This window comes from Narcine bancroftii, chromosome 3 (assembly GCF_036971445.1).
Source record: "Narcine bancroftii isolate sNarBan1 chromosome 3, sNarBan1.hap1, whole genome shotgun sequence".
NCBI lineage: Eukaryota > Metazoa > Chordata > Chondrichthyes > Torpediniformes > Narcinidae > Narcine > Narcine bancroftii.
In genome coordinates this window covers 21,346,788-21,367,405 of record NC_091471.1, presented here as the reverse complement: position 1 = coordinate 21,367,405, position 20,618 = coordinate 21,346,788, and the positions used below count along the sequence as shown (strand labels likewise).

The 20,618-nt window shown below is 41.1% G+C and overlaps 1 protein-coding gene across 2 annotated transcripts in view; it reads left to right on the top strand.

Moving 5' to 3' along the window:
- The window catches only part of LOC138756995 (catenin alpha-2), an 835,014-nt gene that overhangs the window by 562,804 nt on the left and 251,592 nt on the right, over positions 1-20,618 (top strand). For both annotated transcript variants that reach the window (XM_069923543.1, XM_069923544.1), the window contains one exon: positions 16,305-16,486. In XM_069923543.1, coding sequence (XP_069779644.1) covers positions 16,305-16,486 — 182 coding nt within the window. The remainder of the gene's footprint in view (positions 1-16,304; positions 16,487-20,618) is intronic.

Sequence of the window (20,618 nt, the reverse complement as noted above, 5' to 3'; positions counted from 1 at the left end):
CATTTGTTAATTATAAATTTGCATTCATTAGAAATGCGTTCACAATAAAATGGCCCAGAAATTTGATCACATGGTTGATGAAAATGTGTTATTTGGTTCATCTTTTAAATTCTACCTGTATAAACTGCACCGATGATTAGTTGTGTGCAAAATCATGGCTTTCGTGAAATTGAGGCAGACGCTTGTTCAATTTATACATACACGCCTGTGCTTTCCCTGGGGTCAAACACACAAAAAACGGTGTCAGAAAATTGAGTTCAAAGATCGACACAGCAACTATAAGAGAATGGGTTTTAGTCCAGCTCTCACCATTCTGAACCAGGTTGTCAGGCCTCTTGTAATTTAACAGGGCACGCTGCTGATATCAAGAGATCTGACTTCAAAACTGACGGCAAGCCACTTAACACCCTCCCAAAGTCCACAGAGTGCCTCAACTATGAATGAGTGCTTTCTCAAATTTATTGGATGCATCGATATCGATATTTGTGGTGAATCAGGATCCTGGGAGGAATGACATACCCAGCAGTAAAGAGCTTGCTCCTGGATAATCTTTAGACAAAATATCAAGGCCACAGATGAATGATGCATTTGCAAGATCAGGTTTTCATACAAAACAAAACATTACAGCACAATACAGGCAGCAGGCTCTTTGGCCTACAAAGTTTTGCCGACCTATGCAAACCTTCTCAACAAAACATTCCTTACCTCACACCCATAATCCTCTATTTTACTTGCATCTATGTGCCTGTCTAAGTGTTTTTTTAAATTTCCCTATTGTACCAACCACCCCCACCATCCCAGGCAATGTATTCTAGGCACCCACTACTCTCTGTGTAAAAAATAAACCCTGGCTTCTCCTCTAAACTTTCCTCTCCTCACCCTTTTACACATTTCCTTTTATATTTGCTGATATCCGAGGAGAAACATAGAAACATAGAAGATAGGAGCAGGAGTAGGTCATTCGGCCCTTCGAGCCTGCTCCGCCATTCAAGGAGATCATGGCTGATCTCAAAGTTCAGTACCCATCCCCGCCTTCTCTCCGTAACCTTTTATACCCTTATACTGAAGAAATAGATCTAATTCCCTCTTAAATATATTCAATGAACCTGCCTCTACTGCTCTCTGTGGCAATGAATTTCACAGATTCACCACCCTCTGGGTAAAAAAATTCCTTCTCATCTCGGTCCTAAATGGTTTGCCTATTATCCTCAAACCATGACCCTGGGTTCTGGACTCCCCCACCATTGGAAACATCCCTTCCGCATCCATTCTGTCCAGTCCTGCCAGAATTTTATAGGTCTCTATGAGATCCCCTCTCAATCTTCTAAACTCCAGCGAGTACAATCCCAAATTGCGCAATCTTTCCTCATAAGTCATTCCTGCCATTCCAGGTATCAGCCTGGTGAATCGCCTCTGCACTCCCTCCATTGCAAGAACATCCTTCCTTAGATCAGGTGACCAAAACTGCACACAATACTCCAGGTGGGGTCTCACCAAGGCCTGTACAGCCTGTACAGCTGCAGTAAGGTATCCTTGTTCCTATACTCAAACCCTCTTGATATGAAGGCCAACATACCATTTGCCTTTTTAACCGCCCGCTGTACCTGGATGCTCGCCTTCAGAGACTGATGTACAAGAACCCCTAGGTCTCTCTGCACTTCTCCATCTCCCAATCTATTGCCATTCAAATAGTAATCTGCCCTCCGGTTTGTATTACCAAAGTGGATAACCTCACATTTATCCACATTGTAATGCATTTACCATGTATCTGCCCAGTCCCCCAATTTATCCAAATCACACTGGAGTTTCCTGACCCCCTCTTCAGTGCACACAACCCCTCCTAGCTTAGTGTCATCTGCAAATATGGAGATATTACATCCAATCCCCTCATCCAGATCATTAATGTAAATTGTGAACAGCTGGGGTCCCAGTACAGATCCCTGTGGCACCCCACTGGTCACCGCCTGCCACTCAGAAAATGAGCCATTTATCCCAACTCTCTGTCATTTATCTTCCAGCCAGTTCTCAATCCACATCAATACCTTGCCCCCAATCCCATGAGCCTTGATTTTGCATGCCAGTCATTTATGTGGGACCTTATCGAAGGCCTTCTGAAAATCCAGGTACACCACAACCACTGGCTCTCCCCCATCTATTTTACTTGTCACCATCTCAAAGAATTCCAATAGATTTGTCAAGCACGATTTACCTTTTATAAATCCATGTTGACTCTTTTCGATCCCTTCTCTGCTAGTCATATGCTCCGCTATTGCATCCTCAATAATGGATTCCATCATTGCCCACTACTGATGTAAAGCTCACCGGCCGATAATTCCCTGCTTTTTCTCTACCCCAATTTTTAAATAGTGGGATAACATTAGCTACCCTCCAATCCATGGGTACTGATCCTGAGTCTATCGAGTCCTGGAAAATAATTCTTAAAGCATCTGCTATCTGAATGGCCACTTCTTTTTTAGCACCCTAGGATGTAGATTATTAGGCCCTTGGGATTTATCAGCCTTCAATCCCTTCAATTTCCCCAAGACCATGTCCTTAGAGATACTGATTTCTTTCAGTTCCTCCCTTGCATTAGTCTCTATGTTTCCCAACATCCTTGGGAGGTTATTTGTATCCTCTCTTGTGAAAACAGAACTAAAGTAAGAATTTAATTGGTCTGCCATTTCCTTATTCCCCATTATATATTCCCTTGATTCTGACAGCAAGGGACCTACTCTGGATTTCACCAATCTTTTCATCTTAACATATCTATAAAAGCTTTTGCAGCTGGTTTTTATGTTTGCCGCAAGCTCATTTTCGTAATTTATTTTTGCCCTCTTGATTAATCCCTTTGTCCTCCTTTACTGCACCTTGATCTGTTCCCAATCTACGGATTTGGTACTTTTTTTGGCCAATTGATATGCTCTCTCTTTGGACCTAATGCTGTCTCTAATTTCCCTTGTTATCCACAGTTGAGTCACCTTTTTTGGTTTATTTTTATGCCAAACTGGTATAAACGATTTTTGCAATTTCTCCATTAGATCTGTGAATGCTTTCCAATGTCTATCCACAGTCAACTCCACCATAAACACCACCCAATCAATCTTACTCAACTCCCATCTCATACCATCATAATTCCCTTTATTAAAATTCAGGACTTTAGTCTCAGTTTTAATTTCTTCACTCTCCATGTCGAGTGAGAATTCGATCATATTGTGATCGCTCCTACCCAAAGGGCCTCGCACAACAAGATTGCTGATTAGCCCCTTTTCATTGCATAATACCCAATCTAAAATGGCCTGCTCCCGAGTTGGTTCTTCGACATATTGGTCTAGATAACCGTCCCGTAAACATTCAAGGAATTCCTCCTCCTCAGTATTTTTACTAATTTGGCTAGTCCAATCTATATGTAAATTAAAGTCTCCCATGATGACAGCTGTTCCCTTATTGCACACTTCTCTAATTTCTCTTTTTATGCCTTCCCTCACCTCTACATTATTATTTGGAGGCCTATATACCACCCCCACTAACGTTTTCCGCCCCTTGCTATTCCTCAGTTCTACCCATCTAGATTCTGCATCTTCCAAGTTAATATCCTTCCTGTCAATCATGTCGGTCCATTCTCTTACCATCAATGCTACACCACCCACCTTTTCTTTCTTGCCGATCCCTCCTAAATATTGTATACCCTGGGATGTTAAGTTCCCAGGCTTACCCACCTTGCTGCTATGTTTCTGTAATCCCAATCAAATCATATTTGTTTGTCTCAATTTCCACAGCCAATTCATCTACCTTGTTCCGAATGCTTCTTGCATTGAGATATAAAGCCTTCAGGTTTACATTTTTCACCCTCCTTGCTCTTTCTGATTTTTTACTTTCGCTGCCTAACCTAACTTTTCCCATTTTATCTTTCCTGTCCTTTGCCCTATCATACAGGTTCCCATTCCCCTGCCAAATTAGTTTAAACTGCATCCGACGGCTGTACCAAACTTAGCTGCCAATATATTGACCCCTTTTGGGTTTAGGTGTAACCCATCCTTCTTGTAGAGGTCATGCCTTCCCCAAAAGAGATCCCAATAGTCCAAAAAACCAAAACCCTGTCTTTTACACCAGCCCCTCAGCCACACATTCATTTGTCTTAACCTTCCATTTTTGTCCTCAGTTGCACTTAGCACAGGTAGCAATCCATAGATCACCACCCTGGCGGTCCTGTTTCTTAGCTTCTGTCCTAGCTCGCTGTAATCCTTTCTTAGTACCTCCTCCCTCTTTTTATCTATGTCATTGGTACCCACATGTACCAAGACATCAGGCTGCTTGCCCTCTCTTTTCAGAATACCCTGGACCCGATTTGAGATATCCCGTACCCTTGTATCAGGGAGGCACACCATGCGGGTATACCTATCTGGCTCACAGAATCTCTTGTCTGTACCTCTGACAATGGAGTCCCCAATGACCACTGCATTCCTCCTTACCTTTTGTACCACTGTGCCAGGCTCAGTGCCAGCGACCTGGTCACTGCGGCCAGTTCCCTGTCAGGTCATCTCCCTCAACAGCATCCAACACAATATATCTGTTGCTGAGAGGGGTAGTCACAGGTGTGCTCTCCATTTTCCATGCATTTTTCTTCCCTCCCATGACAGTTACCCACTTACCTGACATATCTGGTCTCGGGGTAACTATCTTCCTTAAAGTTGAATCTATTAACTCCTCACTCTCCCTTACCAGCCACAGGTCCTCAAGCTGCAGCTCCAGATCCCCAACTCAGTCTTTAAGGAACTGCATCTCGGTGCACCTGACGCAGATGTAGCTATTTGGGAGGGTGGAACTCACCCATGGTTCCTACATCTGACACCCAGTACAAAGCAGTAACCCCATAGGCATGACTGAGTTAAAATAATACCTTTCTCCTCACCTGCTTTTGCCTAATTCTGTTGAGCCAAAGCCTGGAAGTCCCTCTCCTTCGCCGTGTCGCTCGCTCGCCGGGCCGCTCACCTCACATCACCTCGCTGGGCCACTCACCTCCACTCGCCGGGCCACTCACCTCACATCACCTCGCTGGGCCGCTCACCTCCACTCGCCGGAGGTGTCGGCTGTCCACCCTATCTTTCATAATCCAGAAGTTTCTGCCTTTAATTCAAATCTTCAACAGCTACATTCTTTTTGCATTTCATTTTAAATTGTGACATCCATTTGACCACTTTAGAAGGCACAAAGGGGAAGAACATGACATCTCTTTGGTTGAATTGCCACATTTCGCTTTGTTAAGAGCAATTAGATATACCCACTATATTGCCATGTTTTCTTGTACAAGCCACATCTCTCACACCTACTCTGAGGCTTTCATCCTCCTGGAAAAGGAGAAGTCTCAGAGAATAGACAACAAAAAGCTTTTTGCTCATACCTGGAAGAAGGACTTAGGCCCGAATCATTGATTATACATCTTTACCTCCTGTGGACACTATGTAACCTGCTGAGTTCCAACAGCAATTTTGTGTTTTCACTTTTTATAACAGAAAGCAGGCACTTGATTTCACTGCGGGACCTCGTTTTTATTTCTCAGCCTCTCAGATGAATCCTTCCTCCATTATCTGTATTCAAAGAGAATGCCTAGCAGGGGACAATTTCCAGCAAAGGAGTCAAATTCAAGTTGGAGATCAGGCCAGGATGTTATCAGTAAACCATGGGAGATATTGCATCAATTATGGCTTCAGTCCATATATAATCCATTGTTATCTTCTCTGTGGCAGCGTGATGCACTTTTCCATTGGAAAGTTATTCTTCATGGAATAACAGCAATTACTAGTGTCGGTTAACCAAAAATGTACGATGTAGCTAATTATGAGGTGAGGCATCACAGGATCTTCAACAATGTCAATAGTTTCTAAATGTTTATTTTTCAATCTTTTTTATTAAACATATTATAATTAAATAATACATGAGGAGAATAGAATACAGAATCAAATAGTAAACGCAGAAACATCAATATATTTCAATACATAATACAATGTATAGCAATATAACATATTGAACAATATTAACTCTTTTAATTTAAAATATTCAAAAAAGAGAAAAAATATTGTTAAAACACCATCTAATCTACCAAAATAAACAAAAAAAAAGACTGGGCAGCCTAAACTGAAAGTTTACTCCAACAGATCAATGCAAACTATAATTGTTTCCAAATCAATGAAACTGATTGGTGCATTGAATGAGGCCGTTCTCTTGCATTTCAACCAGCGATGGCATATTCGGAAATAGTTGAGCACATGTGAGGCGTGGATGGACAAAGAGTTCATACCAGAGTGTGGTATAATTGTGGCTGTATTTGAGGGCTGCTTTTTTTAGTAACGGCTGTTAGACAATCCTTGTGAGGAAATGGGTGCACCTCCATTGAATTAAATTGAATTGAATTGATTGGAATCTTGTACTAAGGAGGTCCATTCAAGGCAGTGCAGGTTTCCTCAGGACACAGAGTGACAAGAGGAAAGAAATTATCCTTGAATTTGGAGCTGATCACAATCTCTTGTATCTTCTGCCAGGTGGAGAAGAGAGTCTGACCGGGTAAGATGTGCCTGCAATAGGTTGGCTGCTTTCCTGAGCCAAGTTTTCAATCTCCCTCCTGCATACTGACTGATCGCCCTTTTTTTATGTTGCCCAAGGTGGTGATACTGTTGTTGTCATACCGAGCCACACACTCATCGGTGTAAAACAAGTAGAGCAGGGAACTCAGAACACAACCCAGTTGTGCCCTGCTGTTGACGTTGATTATTTCAATTTCAACATACAGCACAGTAAAAGTCCCTTTCAGCTCATGAGTCCAAGCCGCCCAATCATGCCCAATTGACCCTCAATCCCTTGAGACGTTCTTGCCAATCCGCATGGATTGATGTGTAGAGGTAAATTGCAAATTGTAAATTCCAGGATCCAATTGCAATGTGGGGTATTGAAGCCCACGTCTTGGAGTTTGCTGATTAGGTTTGAGGGGATCATGGTATTGAATACAGAGCGTGCTGATGTATGTATCTTAACAGTGCAGGTGTTCCTTAGTTTTGTGTAGAGCCAGTAAGATGGCATCTGTTGCTGCAGTGGGCAAGTTGGAATGTATCTGTGTCACCATTTAGATGGGAGATGATATATTTCAACACCAAATTTCTGAAACACCTCATCACTTTGATGTGAGTGCCACTGGTCAGTAGTCATTTAGGCAGGTTAACAAACTCTTCTTGGACCCTGGTATGATTGAAGCCTGTTCGAAACAGGTAAGTACCACACCCTGTTGGAGTGAGATTTTGGAGATATCCGTGAATATAACGCCAGTTGTTAAGCACCAGTTGTTAAGCCCATACCATATGCTTGAATTGACTTCTCCTGAAGGTAGCCCAAATGTCATCTTCAGATACCGACAGTTGAGATCTTTAGGGGGTATGCAGTGATTCTTTTTTCTCATGGTTAAACCGGGCATTGAACTCATCTAGGAGTGAGTTTCGCTGTCTCCTAATGTGCCAGATTGATTTTGTAGCAAGTTATGTCATTTGGGCTCTGCCACAATTGTTGAGTATCCTTGGTTTGTTTCTATTCTCATCTGCAATCTCCACTTCACCGAGCAGATGCCTTTCTATACCTCGTACCCACACCTTGTGTTCTGTGATCTGGATCTCAGTAGGTCTACCATCTCCCCTTAAGCACTTTTGATACAATCGGGGACATATAGGTTCCATATGCCTAGAGGTCACACGTGGAACTCCCTTCTACCAAGCAGTCCTTATTCTTGCTCCGGCAAATCTTCTAGTTCCTTTGTCAAATGACATGTCATTGAGCAGAACTTCAATGTAACTTTGATTGAAGATGGGAACTCACTCCCTCTCCTCTGCAGCCTCTTGCTACTACATGACAGTCATATAGCAGCAACCTACATTTTATCTGTAATTAGAGTGTGCCTTTTGCATTCATTCAAGGTTGGTCAAGTTGAGAAATGCATAAGTCCCATTTTAATATATCTGTTTGGCTCAAATACTGCCCCAACTTAATTTGATCCAAATTCATGTAATTTTGAGAGGATTCCAGTGATATCATTAATGCACACAGCAATATTTTAATGCACGAGAAAAGGGTCCACTCTGATTTCTTGGCAAATATGCTGTTCATTAATTCCTAGTTCTGTTCTCAATAGGAGTTTGTGGCCATATTTTATGTCATATTTATATATTAACTGGCTGATGTAACCAAGTGATTGCCACTCTGTTCTCTGTGCAGTGGGCAATTCAGTTTGTTCTGACTCCTTTCCCTTGGAACATGTTTAATTTGTGTCAGGACTTTGCCCAACATCTTCATTTAAGCATTGAGGACAATGACTTGCTAGCAATACAGCAAAACTTTGTGAGGAATTTGAGGAGATTTGGCATGTCACAGAAGACTCTCAAAAACTTCTACAGGTGCACCCTGGAGAGCATTGTGGCTGGTTACATCACTGTCTGGTATAGAGGTGCCAACGCTAAGGACAAAAAAAACTCCCGAGGTTTGTTATCTTGGCCTGCAATGTCGCAAGCACCAGTCTTCACTCCATCAATGACATCTACAAGAAGCGGTGTCTTAAGAAAGCAACCTCTATCCTCAAGGACCCCCACCACCCAGGCTGTGCCCTCTTCACTTTGCAACCATTGGGAAACAGGTACAGGAGCCTGAAGATGAGCATAACTTAAGGACAGCTTCTTTCCCTCTGCCATCAGATTCCTGAATGAACAAACACAGACACTACCTTACTTTGACTTCTACGTTCACTTTTATTTATTTATTTTGTAAGCGGTTTATATAATGATTCCACTGTGATAATGCTGTAAAACAACAAATTTTGTGACATGTTCATCACAATAAATTCTCATTCCAATTTATATTTGCTTTAACATAATTATCCCAAATCACTGAGATTTTTAATGTCTTAAGAATGGACTTCCTTCTTGTGCCATTATCACAGACACCCAACTGATCTGAAGGCAAGAGTAAAAGGTGAAAAGTTGGACTTAAAAGGAAGATGCTCATGTAATTCAGTTGTGAGTGGTGATGGGTGAGGTAACATGATGCAACAAGTGTATGATTCAAGCAAAAAAAAGCATAGGAATTTTTAATGTTAGGTACTGAAATACAAGTTAACAAGCAGGGGAGATTTTGGATGAGCAAAGATTTGAAGGGTGAAGAGGGAGAGGTCAGCCAAGAGAATTTTGTCTTGTCTGAAGTCACAAATGAACTGAAGTAAGACTGTGATGTTTCAGAGATGGAACATAATCTTGTTATTAGATTAGGAATTAGGTAGTGGGCACAGCCTAGGACAACACATGTAAAACAGTCCCCACCACTGAGAATATCCAAGGGAAACACTGACATCAGAGATTAGCAGCATTAATCGAGGACCCACAGCATGTAGCACATACTCTTTTCTTGCTGCTACCATCAGAAAAGAGGTATGGGTGTCACAAGACTCACACCACCAGATTTAGGAATAGCTCTACCCCTCCACCATCAGACTTCTCAACAATAACTCAGTGACTCATTTAAGGGCTCTTACTTTTGCACTTTAATATTTGTTTCCTTTCCTTTCAGTATTTATATTTCTTTGTTTGTATGTGGATATTGTGAACAGTTTTTTTGCACTGCAAATAAGTGGCAATTCTGCCTTGCCCGTAAGAAAAAGAATCTCAGGGTTGTATGTGATGCTGTGTATGTACCCTGCCCATAAATCTGAAATCTGAATTTAGCTTTGGTTTAAATTGGTTGCTGATGTTGTAAACCGTTTGGTTCACCCTAAAAAAAATGGGGCTGGGTGTGAAGTGGGTCATAATGCAGTTTATGAAAAAGAAGCTGAAGTCTAGATACTCTCTTTGAAGGATATAGATAGGTTAAGTGAGTGGTCAAGGGTATGACTGATGAAGTAGAGCAATTGGTAATTATGAGGTCATCCATTTTGGAAAGAAAAATAGGAGATCGGCTGATTATTCAAATGGTGAAAATTGCACCATGCTGCTGTGTAGAGAGGCCTGGGAGTTCTTGTGCACAAATCACAAAAGGGTAGTTGTAAGTACAGCTGGTCGTCAAGAAGGCAAATGGGATGTTGGCCTTTATTGCAATAGAGATTGAATATAAGAGCAGGGAATTTCTGGTGGAACTGTATAGTGTGAGGTCGCACCTGGAGTGCTGTGTGCAATTCTAAAAGTTACTTTTGAAATGGTTGAAGGGAGGTTCATAATGAAAATGTTTATGAGGAGAGATTAAGTAGCCTGGAACTATATTCATTGGAGTTTAGAAGGATGAGGGGGATCTTTGGAAAGAAATGAGGAAAGGTAGTTAAAATTGTAGCAAGGATGTTGTTTTTACTGGCAGGTGAGATTAGACCAGTGGATTGATGCGCCATCAATAACTCCAAAAGACTGGAAGTTATGTAAAGTTGATAGGCTTTTATTCACAATAGAATGGAGGCTTGTCCATGTTGGTTGACTGTCCCGAACTGGGGAGGGGACTGTGGGAGGAACCGCAGGTACAGACAGCCAATGGATGTGCCAGACAGTTAAATAGACAAATAGTGGTTTACCACATGGCCATAGGTTCAAAATCCAGCGGATTAGATTAAAAAAAGAGGTAAGTGGGGGAACTCTCTTAATTACATTGTTACACTTTAATTACACTTTATTACATTGTCTGAGTTTCTCCAGCATTGTGTTTTTACTTCAATCATAGAGTCTGCAATCTCTTGTGTTTTTCTCCCGTGGAATTCTCTGTTCAAGGAAGCAGTGGAGCTTATTGAATATATTTAAGTCACAGATAGACTTTTTGAAGAATAGGAGAATTAAGGGTCATGGGGAGAAGGCAGGTAAGTGGAGGAGCCCACGGTTAGATCAGCCAAGATCTAATTGAATGGTGGAACAGGCTCGACTGGCCAGATGGCCTACTCCTGCTTTTGAATCATACGCTCTTGTGAAGTTAACTATTTTAGTCTTCCCTTTTGGCAGCTGGTGGAAATAGTTGCTTATTTGTTGCCAGATGCCCAGATGAGCAATGGTAAAGCAGGACAGTAAACCTTTTGTCATCAGAATGAAAACTGACAACATTTCTGAAGATCTAAGAGAGAAGAAAAGGATCCTTCTGTGGATATTCAGATTGGCCATGTGAAGGGAACTCTTTGTTCCAGGTGTTTTCATTATGAATAAGAGTAGAACAATACCAAGGATTGCAGAAATTTGAGGGTAACAAGGAGAAATATTGGATGCCAGTCACATACGAGGAACATGCCTTTTCTGACTTTAGATTCTGCTTTGTTCAACGACCAGAGGCAAAGTCTGATTTGGAGGATCCCAGATTGGAGTGCTGACAAAAGTAAGGGGAAGTGGCAACATGTTTAAAGTAAATTGTTCAGGCAGGAAAGGACCTAGAGGGTAAAATGAACTGGAGGGAGGTGGGGGTGGCTGAGAAACATTTAAAAAAAAATTCGGGAGCAGGTATTGGGAGTGATGGCAATCATTTGACTCCATGGGGCAGTAGATCGAAGTCAAAAGGCTTTTATTAGCTGAGACGGTAGCTAGGGCTCAGAGAGCATCTGGCCTGGATCCGAACAGGAAGTGATCTGGGGGTCAAGATCTTGGGTTGGGACCTTTTTTAGGGAATCTCCTGGGAGGGGTCAGAGGGAAGGAAGGGGCGGTCCAGGCCAGTACATACAGTTATTACAGTGGTGTTATACCTCATACCACCAGTTTTAAGAATGAGGATAAAATCAAAAGAGAGAAAGGAACTTGCAAAGGAGCCAGGAAGAGAGGTTAGATTGTCGGAACATTAGTGGAGTTAAAGCAACAAGAGTGCGTCATAATAGATTCTTCAGCCCATCTAGTTCATGTTAACCAAAATGCCTTTCTGAACAAGTCCCACTTTGCTTTTGTTGTCTCTCAAAGCCATTCCTTTAACATACATGCCCCAAAGTTTCTAGTCGCATCTGCTTCTGTGATCTTCATGCCGCTCAATGCATTTAACCCCCTGCTTCTGTTTGCACCATTAACCTCTCATGTTCCTTTAAGAATATCACTCCTCTTCCCTTAAATCTATGCGCTCTAGCTTTAGGCTCCCCTTATAATGTCTCCCCCCTACCCCCCAGCCTCCTTCGCTGAGTGGCCCTCCTTTGCAGAATGAACAGTTTCAGCTAATTCAATGTCTCATTATAATTCAAGCCCTCCAGTCCCAGAAACATCCTTAGGATTCATTTTGCCACCTTTCAAGTTTAATCAAATCCTTTCTAAAGTATGTCATTCAGAAATGAACACTATGTTCCATGTCTCACAACCCTGCAAACCTGTAAAATAACCACACAACTCTTGTATTCAGTGTCCCATCAAATAAAGGCAAGTGGGCCAAATGCTTTCTTCACCACCCTCTCTCCAATTATTTCCACTTTCAAGGAACTATATATTTGTTCCTATTTGCCTCTCTATTCTAGTATGGTCTACAGGGCTCTGCTATTCACTGTGTACACCCTGACTTGTTTTAATTTGCCAAATCCAATAATTTGCACTTGTTCAGTCAAATTACACCAACCATTCACTTGCCCACTTTGGCAGATGACCCAGATCCTGTTCTAAACTTTGACAACCTTCTTTATAGTCCACCAACTTCAGCGTACTGTGTAAATTTGCTGATCATGCCATTTACATTGTCATTCAAGTTTTTAATCTATACAAGAAACAGCAGGGGTCACGGCACCAATCATTACGCCATACAGGACTGCAAGATGATGAACAACTCTCTGTCACTTTCCAGTGGACTAGCGCAGCCTGATTCTCTTGTGATCTAACCTTCTGAGCCAGTCTAGCTATCCAAACCCATGTTGACAATGTCTACTGCCCTTTCCTCATTAATGCTCTTTGACATCTCTTCAATAAGCTCAGTCAAATTACTGATGTTCAGTTGCCCATGCACAAAATCATGTTGACTATCCTTTTAATCAGTCCTTATTTTTCCAAATTATGTTTCAGAGTCCTCTTCAGTAACTTACCCACCCCACTGATGTTAGCCTTAGTAGCCTGTAGTTCTCTAGCTTGTCCTTGCAGCTCTTAAATAAAGACACAACTGTCATTCTATAGTTCTCCAGCTCTCAAAGAAAAATTGATCTTCCAATCAGAAATAAAAGTGTTTGGAATGAGAGAGATTAAGGGAACAAGTATTGATAAATTCACAGGAGGTGAGACAAGAGTAAAAGAGGTAGGGTTTGAAATCAGCAAGGAGAGCATGTCATTCAATATTGAGGAAGGAAATGAGGGTATACTAAGTGTGGCATGGTTAGTGTAGTGGTTAGTGCAACACTATTACAGCCCTAGTGACCGGGGTTCTAATCTGGACCTGTCTATAAGGAGTTTGTGCGTTGTCCCCGTGCCCACCCTCCATAAATGTATGGGGTTTGTAGGTTAATTTGTGTACTTGGGTGGAATGAGTTCATGGGGCAGAAGTATGTGTTACTTGCTGTATCTCTAAAAACAATAGCAGCACAGCTGGAGCTGTTTTAACAGCAACTCTGTCACTACTGAGGATCAGCGGAAAGTCGAGACACAATGCTCCCCCGCAGGGATAAACCACCCAAACCAACTACTGTCAGTTCCATGCAAGCTTTAAACGGCTTTTTTTTAAAATATGGTGACTGCGGGGTCTGGGCCCAAGATGGTGGTGTTTGTGTTTAGCAGCAGCGTCGAGAGATGAGAGTTTGAAGAAGGAGAGGACTGGCCCAGAGCACCAGAAAATGGGGAGAACATGACTCATTCAAAAAGGAGAGGCAGAGATGATGAACCATGGGACTGTGATGACAGTCGGATTAGCGATGGGCTTTGAGGTTGAAAATACACAGGCGGCGGGATGCTGGGTGACTTGGGCAAGGAACCCATGCTGGCTGTGGGCTACTGGTGACTGCGTTCCAGGCACTTGCACTAGGTGACAAACTGATGGAGAATGGTTCGACATTGTCCAGAGGGGTACCAGGAATCGGAACCATGATGTGAGCCTAGGGTGCTGAGGTCCTCCTGATCTTGTCAGAGGCTTTGGTCTGTAGCTCGGATTGCCGACTGTTTGGACTGAAAGCTGGCTGGCTGTGGAGGCTGTGGAGCAGTGGAGGCGAATTCGTGGATGCTCAATGACTCTGGGGGAACTCCTTTTTGCTTCTCTTTCTCTTGACTGTAAGGGGGGCCTCAGGCAATTTCTGCTGATGGCAAATCTTTGTCTGCTTTATGGTAGACTACAGGAAATTTTATGTAATATTATATATTCTGTTTTCTTACATGACAGTATAAGAATTTTGAATAAAATAAATTAAATTATCTTGGCAAACTTGGGTTGAGTTTAGAACTCAGTTGACAAAAACGTCCAGCACATTGAGGATCCAGAAGAATGAGGGAATAGAACAAATGGCAACCTTACACATTTATTGCAACATAGAAGGAGGCAATTTGACCCATTAGTTCCATGTTGGCTCCAAACAGAGCAATTCCAACAGTCAGATTTTCCCCTTGCCTTCAACCCCTATCTCACTTAAATTTTACTGTCTTACATGGTCATCAGTGTTTTTATTAAATATTTTTCCACTTAATTAAAAGCAGAAAATCATGGTTGGAATGTGGAAGGAAACTAGAGGATCTAAAAGGTTCCATATGGTCATACGGATAATTTATAAACTGCATCCAAAGTCAGAATCAAACCTAGAGTCTGGAGAGGTTGCACAACCAATGCACACATGCCTTTATTATTAATGCCTTTGAAAATACTTGTGTATGGGAGGGCAGCTGGGATTGCATTCCAGATATTTTAACAAATGCTTTTGTGATCTTAATGACCTTCCAGATTGCAAGATGTGATGGTGAATTTGGCATAATTTAAAACAAAATATGACTTCTAAATAAATTTAGACATGGTTGAAAGAAACATAGAAGGTCATGGGGTAGGGAAGGTTTAGTATTTTTTAGGTAGGGATACATGGGTCGGCACAACATCGAGGGCCGAAGGGCCTGTACTGTGCTGTATTGATCTATGTTATATACATTATGCTGAGGTATTTATTCCAATGGACTTCTGTGTAAGCAATACAGCTTTGGAGAACAGGACCAGCCCTTTGGTCCACCATAACTAATCTGGATACTTCCAAAATATTGTGAGAATACCTGCCTTCACCATTCCTATTCTCTCTCCCAATCTTGGTCATGCATTCCAAGTTCCATGTACCCTTGAGGCGAAAAAGTTCTTCCACAGATGTTCCCTAAACCTCTAACTTACCAAAACTTCTCAAACATTACTCGAAACCCATGCCCTCTAGTTTTAGATATTTCTGCCAAGGGGAAGAAAAAAAATTTCTTCCATTTAACCTGTCAATGACCCTCTTAATTTTACATGCTTCTTTCAGATCCTACCTCAGCGTCCTTAGCTCTGTCGGAAGCTTAGCTCACCTGATCAAATCTCTACTTATCATGAAATCCCAGGCAACATCCTGGTGAATCTTATCTGTACCCCTCCATTGCACCCTCTCTATTTCAATCTGCACACCCTCCATTGCAATCTGCACCCTCTCTATTTCAATTTTCCCTCTCTACATTGCAATCTACACCCTCTCTATTTCAATTTTCCCTCTCTACATTGCAATCTACACTGTCTCCATTTTAATCTGCACCTTCACCATTGCAATCTTCACCCTCTCCATTGTAGTAATGTGGCAACCAGAAATGTGCACAGAATTCCAGCTTTCACCAGTGTTTTACAGCATGGTATCATAACTTCCCAGAAAAAAAGGACAGTTCACTGTCATTCCATTTCTCAGAACAGAAATCCAATTTTAATATTCCTGCGACCAACAGATTTAAATTTAAAATGAGATACACAACACTGTATCAGGTAAATTCAGTCCTACGAGTCCATGTCGCCCATTTTACACCCCATTAACTTATATCCTGGTAGGCTTTTGAAGGGTGGGAGGAAACCGGAGCCCCCAGATATAACGCATGCAGACAGGAGGAGAATATACAAACTCCTTACAAACAGCGCGGGATTTAAACCCAGGTCTGGTCCCAATCCCTGATGCTGTAAAAGTGTTGTGCTAACTGCTAACCGTGCTGTACATCCTTTTATAATTTTTTAAGCAATGAACCCAGAAATGAAAATTGATGAAGTCTCAATTTAATGTTTCTTTCAAAAGATGAAAAAAAGATAATTTGATGGAGATAAATTCTGAAGGCAGCTACACTACATGGCACCAGTGAGAGATGATTTGAAAGCTGTTTATTCTCAGTGTTTCTCTTTTTCCACAGGCCATCATGGCTCAGCTGCCCCAGGAGGAAAAAGCAAAGATTGCTGAGCAAGTGGAGAGCTTCCATCAGGAGAAGAACAAGCTGGACGCTGAAGTGGCAAAGTGGGATGATAGTGGGAATGACATAATTGTGTTGGCAAAGCAGATGTGTATGATAATGATGGAAATGACTGATTTCACCAGGTAAGAGAAATGTAGGTGATGTGCTCATTACAATTACTAACTTGAATATAGCCTCCAAGCACCATACTGGGTCCGTGAGCTCAGCACACAATCTCAGCAGGATACTGGCCAGTGACTATTTTTTCTTTAATCTCTCCATAGTATCATTGATATTGATGAGGCAAGATGATGAGTGAATCCCACACTGTCTGTAAGGAGTTTGTACGTTCTCCCCGTGTCAGCACGGGTTTTCCCTGGGGGCTCCGGTTTCCTCCTACTGTTCAAAATATACCGGGTGTGTAGGTTAATGGGGTGTAAATTGGGTGGCATAGACTTGTGGGCCGAAATGGCCTGTATGTCTAAATTTAAATTTAAATTCAGATTGTCCTGGAATTGGAATGGTTGCTGGGTGATTTCAGAAAACAGTTCTGGCTCAGCCACGTTGCTGTGGATATGGAGTTATCAATAGCTAACAATTTCAAACCTTAAGATCATGAGTAATCTGGGTTTTTTTTTAACACCATCCAGAACTTTCACAGTGTAATTTTAGGTGCCTGGAGGTCAGTAACTAATGGAGTTCCACAGGTTGGGCAGAAAAGTGGCAGATAGAGTTCAATCCGCATAAGTCTGAAGTGATGTATTTTGGAAGGTCAAACTTGAAGGCTGAGTGTATGGTTAATGGCAGGATTATTAAGCAATGTGGAAAAACAGAGAGACCTTAGGGTGCAAATCCATAGATCTGGTACAAAAGGGAATTTAAAAGACTCTTAGACGAGCGCATGGATGCAAGAAAAATATTAGAGAGTTATCAGTGTGAGGTAGTGAATGTTTAAAATTAAACTGTTGAGTAGATTTAAGGGTAGGTCAGAAAAACATCATGAGCTGAAGGGACTGTGCTTTAATATTTCTATGCATTCCAGCTTTTTCTTTCAACATTTAAATTCATTGGAAGTATTTGAAAATATCTCTGGATTAGCAATTCAAGGCAATGAATTGTTACTTTGGTAAAAGCTGCTTTCACTGAGTAGCAGAAGTTGATGTGTTTGTTGAAGTACACAATGTGAATATATCCACTCTACCCAAACTAAACCAAAGGATGAATTTTAATTTCCAGAAACTATGGATTGGGATTGACCGAACTGCATAATTTATAAAATATCTCATACCTACCTCCAAGAAGCTGTCTCAAAGTTAATAGGGACATGGGGGTGTATTCCGATCTGTTTCCAGATGGAAAATTGGTAATTTAGGCATTTAAAAAGCTGTTTATTAAAATTTACAATCATACAAAAAGTAGAAGCCCATATTTACCTAAATATAAAGAGGTAAATATGAAAAAATAAATATACAAAAGAAAGACAAGTAAGAAAATCTGTTACATATAAACTAGATATCGTAACAATCTTACCCATAAAGGAAATAATGAATAATCATTTAATCAGTTATAACATGTCTAATTGAAAAAGATTTTTTAAATAAAATTGATACTATACTACAAATTCTACCCCCTTCCCTCCCAAAGTTATTTGGTAAATACATACAATTTCACGACCATAATAAAACAAAACACAAACTCACAAGACAAGATCTAAATGAATTTATAGATTATGATAAAAAAACTAATAAGGAACCCATAAACATGAAAAGTTTAAATCCATTACATAAGAGGAACATTTGATTTTTTCCAAAGTTAGACATTCCATTATGTCATATAACTATTGAACATGAGTAGCAGGGACAGCATCTTTCCATCTCATCAATATTGATCGTCCAGCAATAAAGGAAGTGAAAGAAACTACATGGGATTGAGACACAGTTAACTTCAAATCAATTACCTTGGTTGATGGCATTTATAAACCTATTGGGATCACTTTCCCCATGGTGAAAATGGCCCAGGACATTTGTTTAGATTGGGGAGGGGGTGGGGGAGTGAGTTTAATAGAGGTGTGAGGGACAATATTTTTTACAGAGTGGTAGGTGCCTAGAACGGGCTGCCAGGTGTGGTGATGGAGGCAGATACAAGATTTAAAAGGTGTTTAGATAGAAGCATGAATGTGGAGAGAATAGAGGGATTATGTGAAATGTGCAAGCAGCCGAGTTTGAGTTTAACATAGACAACATATTTGACACTTGGACTGAAGGGTCTGTTCTTGCCCTGTACTGCTCGATGTTCTGTGTCCTATCAACGTGTGATTAAAGATTAATCCTAGCTTTAGGAACTTGCCTCCTTTTTCCTTAATGATCGCGAGTAACGTTTCTGGATAAAAACATGTCTGCTTTACAGACTTTATGCAGGTACAAAGGGAAAAAACGGGCACGTTACTTGAAGTTGGAGAATCCCTAATTGAGTTCTGCATGTTGCACATGCCCATATGAAAAAGGAGGTGTTCTTCTCAGAGAATACATTAGATCTTTTATCAATACAATAGGCCACAAACATATATGGGATGGTCAAGAAAATGGCAGGGAATCACAACGTCAGGGTCACTATCAGTATCTGCAGGAAAGAATTCCTCCTGCATTCTTGTTTTCAGTTTTAATTTGTTTTTTCACTTGGATTTTAGTAATTAGGGATGTGGAGCATGACTGCCAGAGAAAAAAAGTCACACAAAGATAGTTGCAACTACAGATGGAAAGCTCAGAATCAAAGATCAGAGAAATATGTTGGTCTTCAATGCTTCAATGGCAAGAAAAGTTAGAGAAGTTGAATACTCTCTAACTGAACTGACTCACAAGGTAGGTGCTGGATCAAGTGGAGGCAGAGAGTGGTACTGCTTAGTGGAAAACAGATTGGCTGGGATTGTGGTTCACAATAGCAATGTTGACAATATCATTTTAGCTGATGTGGTTGCTATTTTCAGATGTTGTCATGGAAGTTCATCATAATTTAAGTCTGGTTACGCCATGAAATCTGTCTTTCCCAAAATTAAATGTTAGTTCCCCCTTTTCTCATTACTTTATTCTCAATAAGAGATTAAAAAATTTGTTTGAAGAATTGACAAATGAGACCTTTACTCGACAATAATTTACATTTTCAATTGTACCATAAAATCCCAGTCACATTAAAAGCCGTCTAAATTTACATTACAATAAAGGTGTTGTGCATTAATTCATGGAAGATTAACATGAAGGAAACCTTTCTTTTTACGGTGTGCAGTTAGAATCTGGAATGTACTGCCGACAGATGGGATGAAGGTGGGTTTCATGGTCTTCAGCAGGGAATTGGATAAAAATATAATAATTTTAATAACTGTTGTGGTGATTGCTATGGTGTAAAGCCAGCACCATCGTGACAGATCAATTGGCTTCTTTCCGTCCAGTAATCAGAATCAGAATTGATTGTCATGAACAAGTCATGAAATTTGATGTTTTGCGGCAGCGTCATACTGCAGACAGAGTGGAGAATGGTGCCTATAATGTTGCAGGGAGTTTTTTCTTGTCGTGAGAGTTGGCACCTCCATAGCAGGCAGGGATTCAACCAGCCAGTATGCTCTCCATGGTACACCTGTGGAAGTTTTTCAGAGTCTTTGCTGACATGCTGAATCTCCTCCAGTACTTCACAAAGTATAGCCACTGGCGAGCCTTCTTCATGATTGCATCAACATGGAGGCTCCAGGACAGATATCCTCAGAGATGTTAACACCCAGGAATTTGAACTTCTTGACTCTCTCCACTACTGAGCTCTCGATGAGGACTGGGTTGTGTTTCCCTGACTCCATCCTGAAGTCCACAATCATCTCCTTGGTTTTGCTAACATGGAGTACAATGTTGCTGTGGTGACATCACTCAAAGATCTGTTCTACCTCCCTCCTGTATGCTTCCTCATTGCCATTTGATATTCTGCCGAAAACTGTGGTGTTATAGGCACCACATTCTATTATTCAATAGAAGACGTACACTGGGCCCTAAATTGCAGTTGATGTTTGAGGATACTGTATGATTTAATCATAGGAAATATATTGTTATTTTGTTTCGGGCTTTTGCATTGACAAAGAAGTCTGTGACCTCATGTATTTTGTTGATGTTTCCACCTTCCAGAAAGAGAGGTTGAAGGGATAAAATGGAAACACATCTTCTCACGTTTGACATCATCAAAAAATACACGCCTTTGAGATTTTGCTTTCTTTAGATGTTCAGAATGTTGTTGTTTACC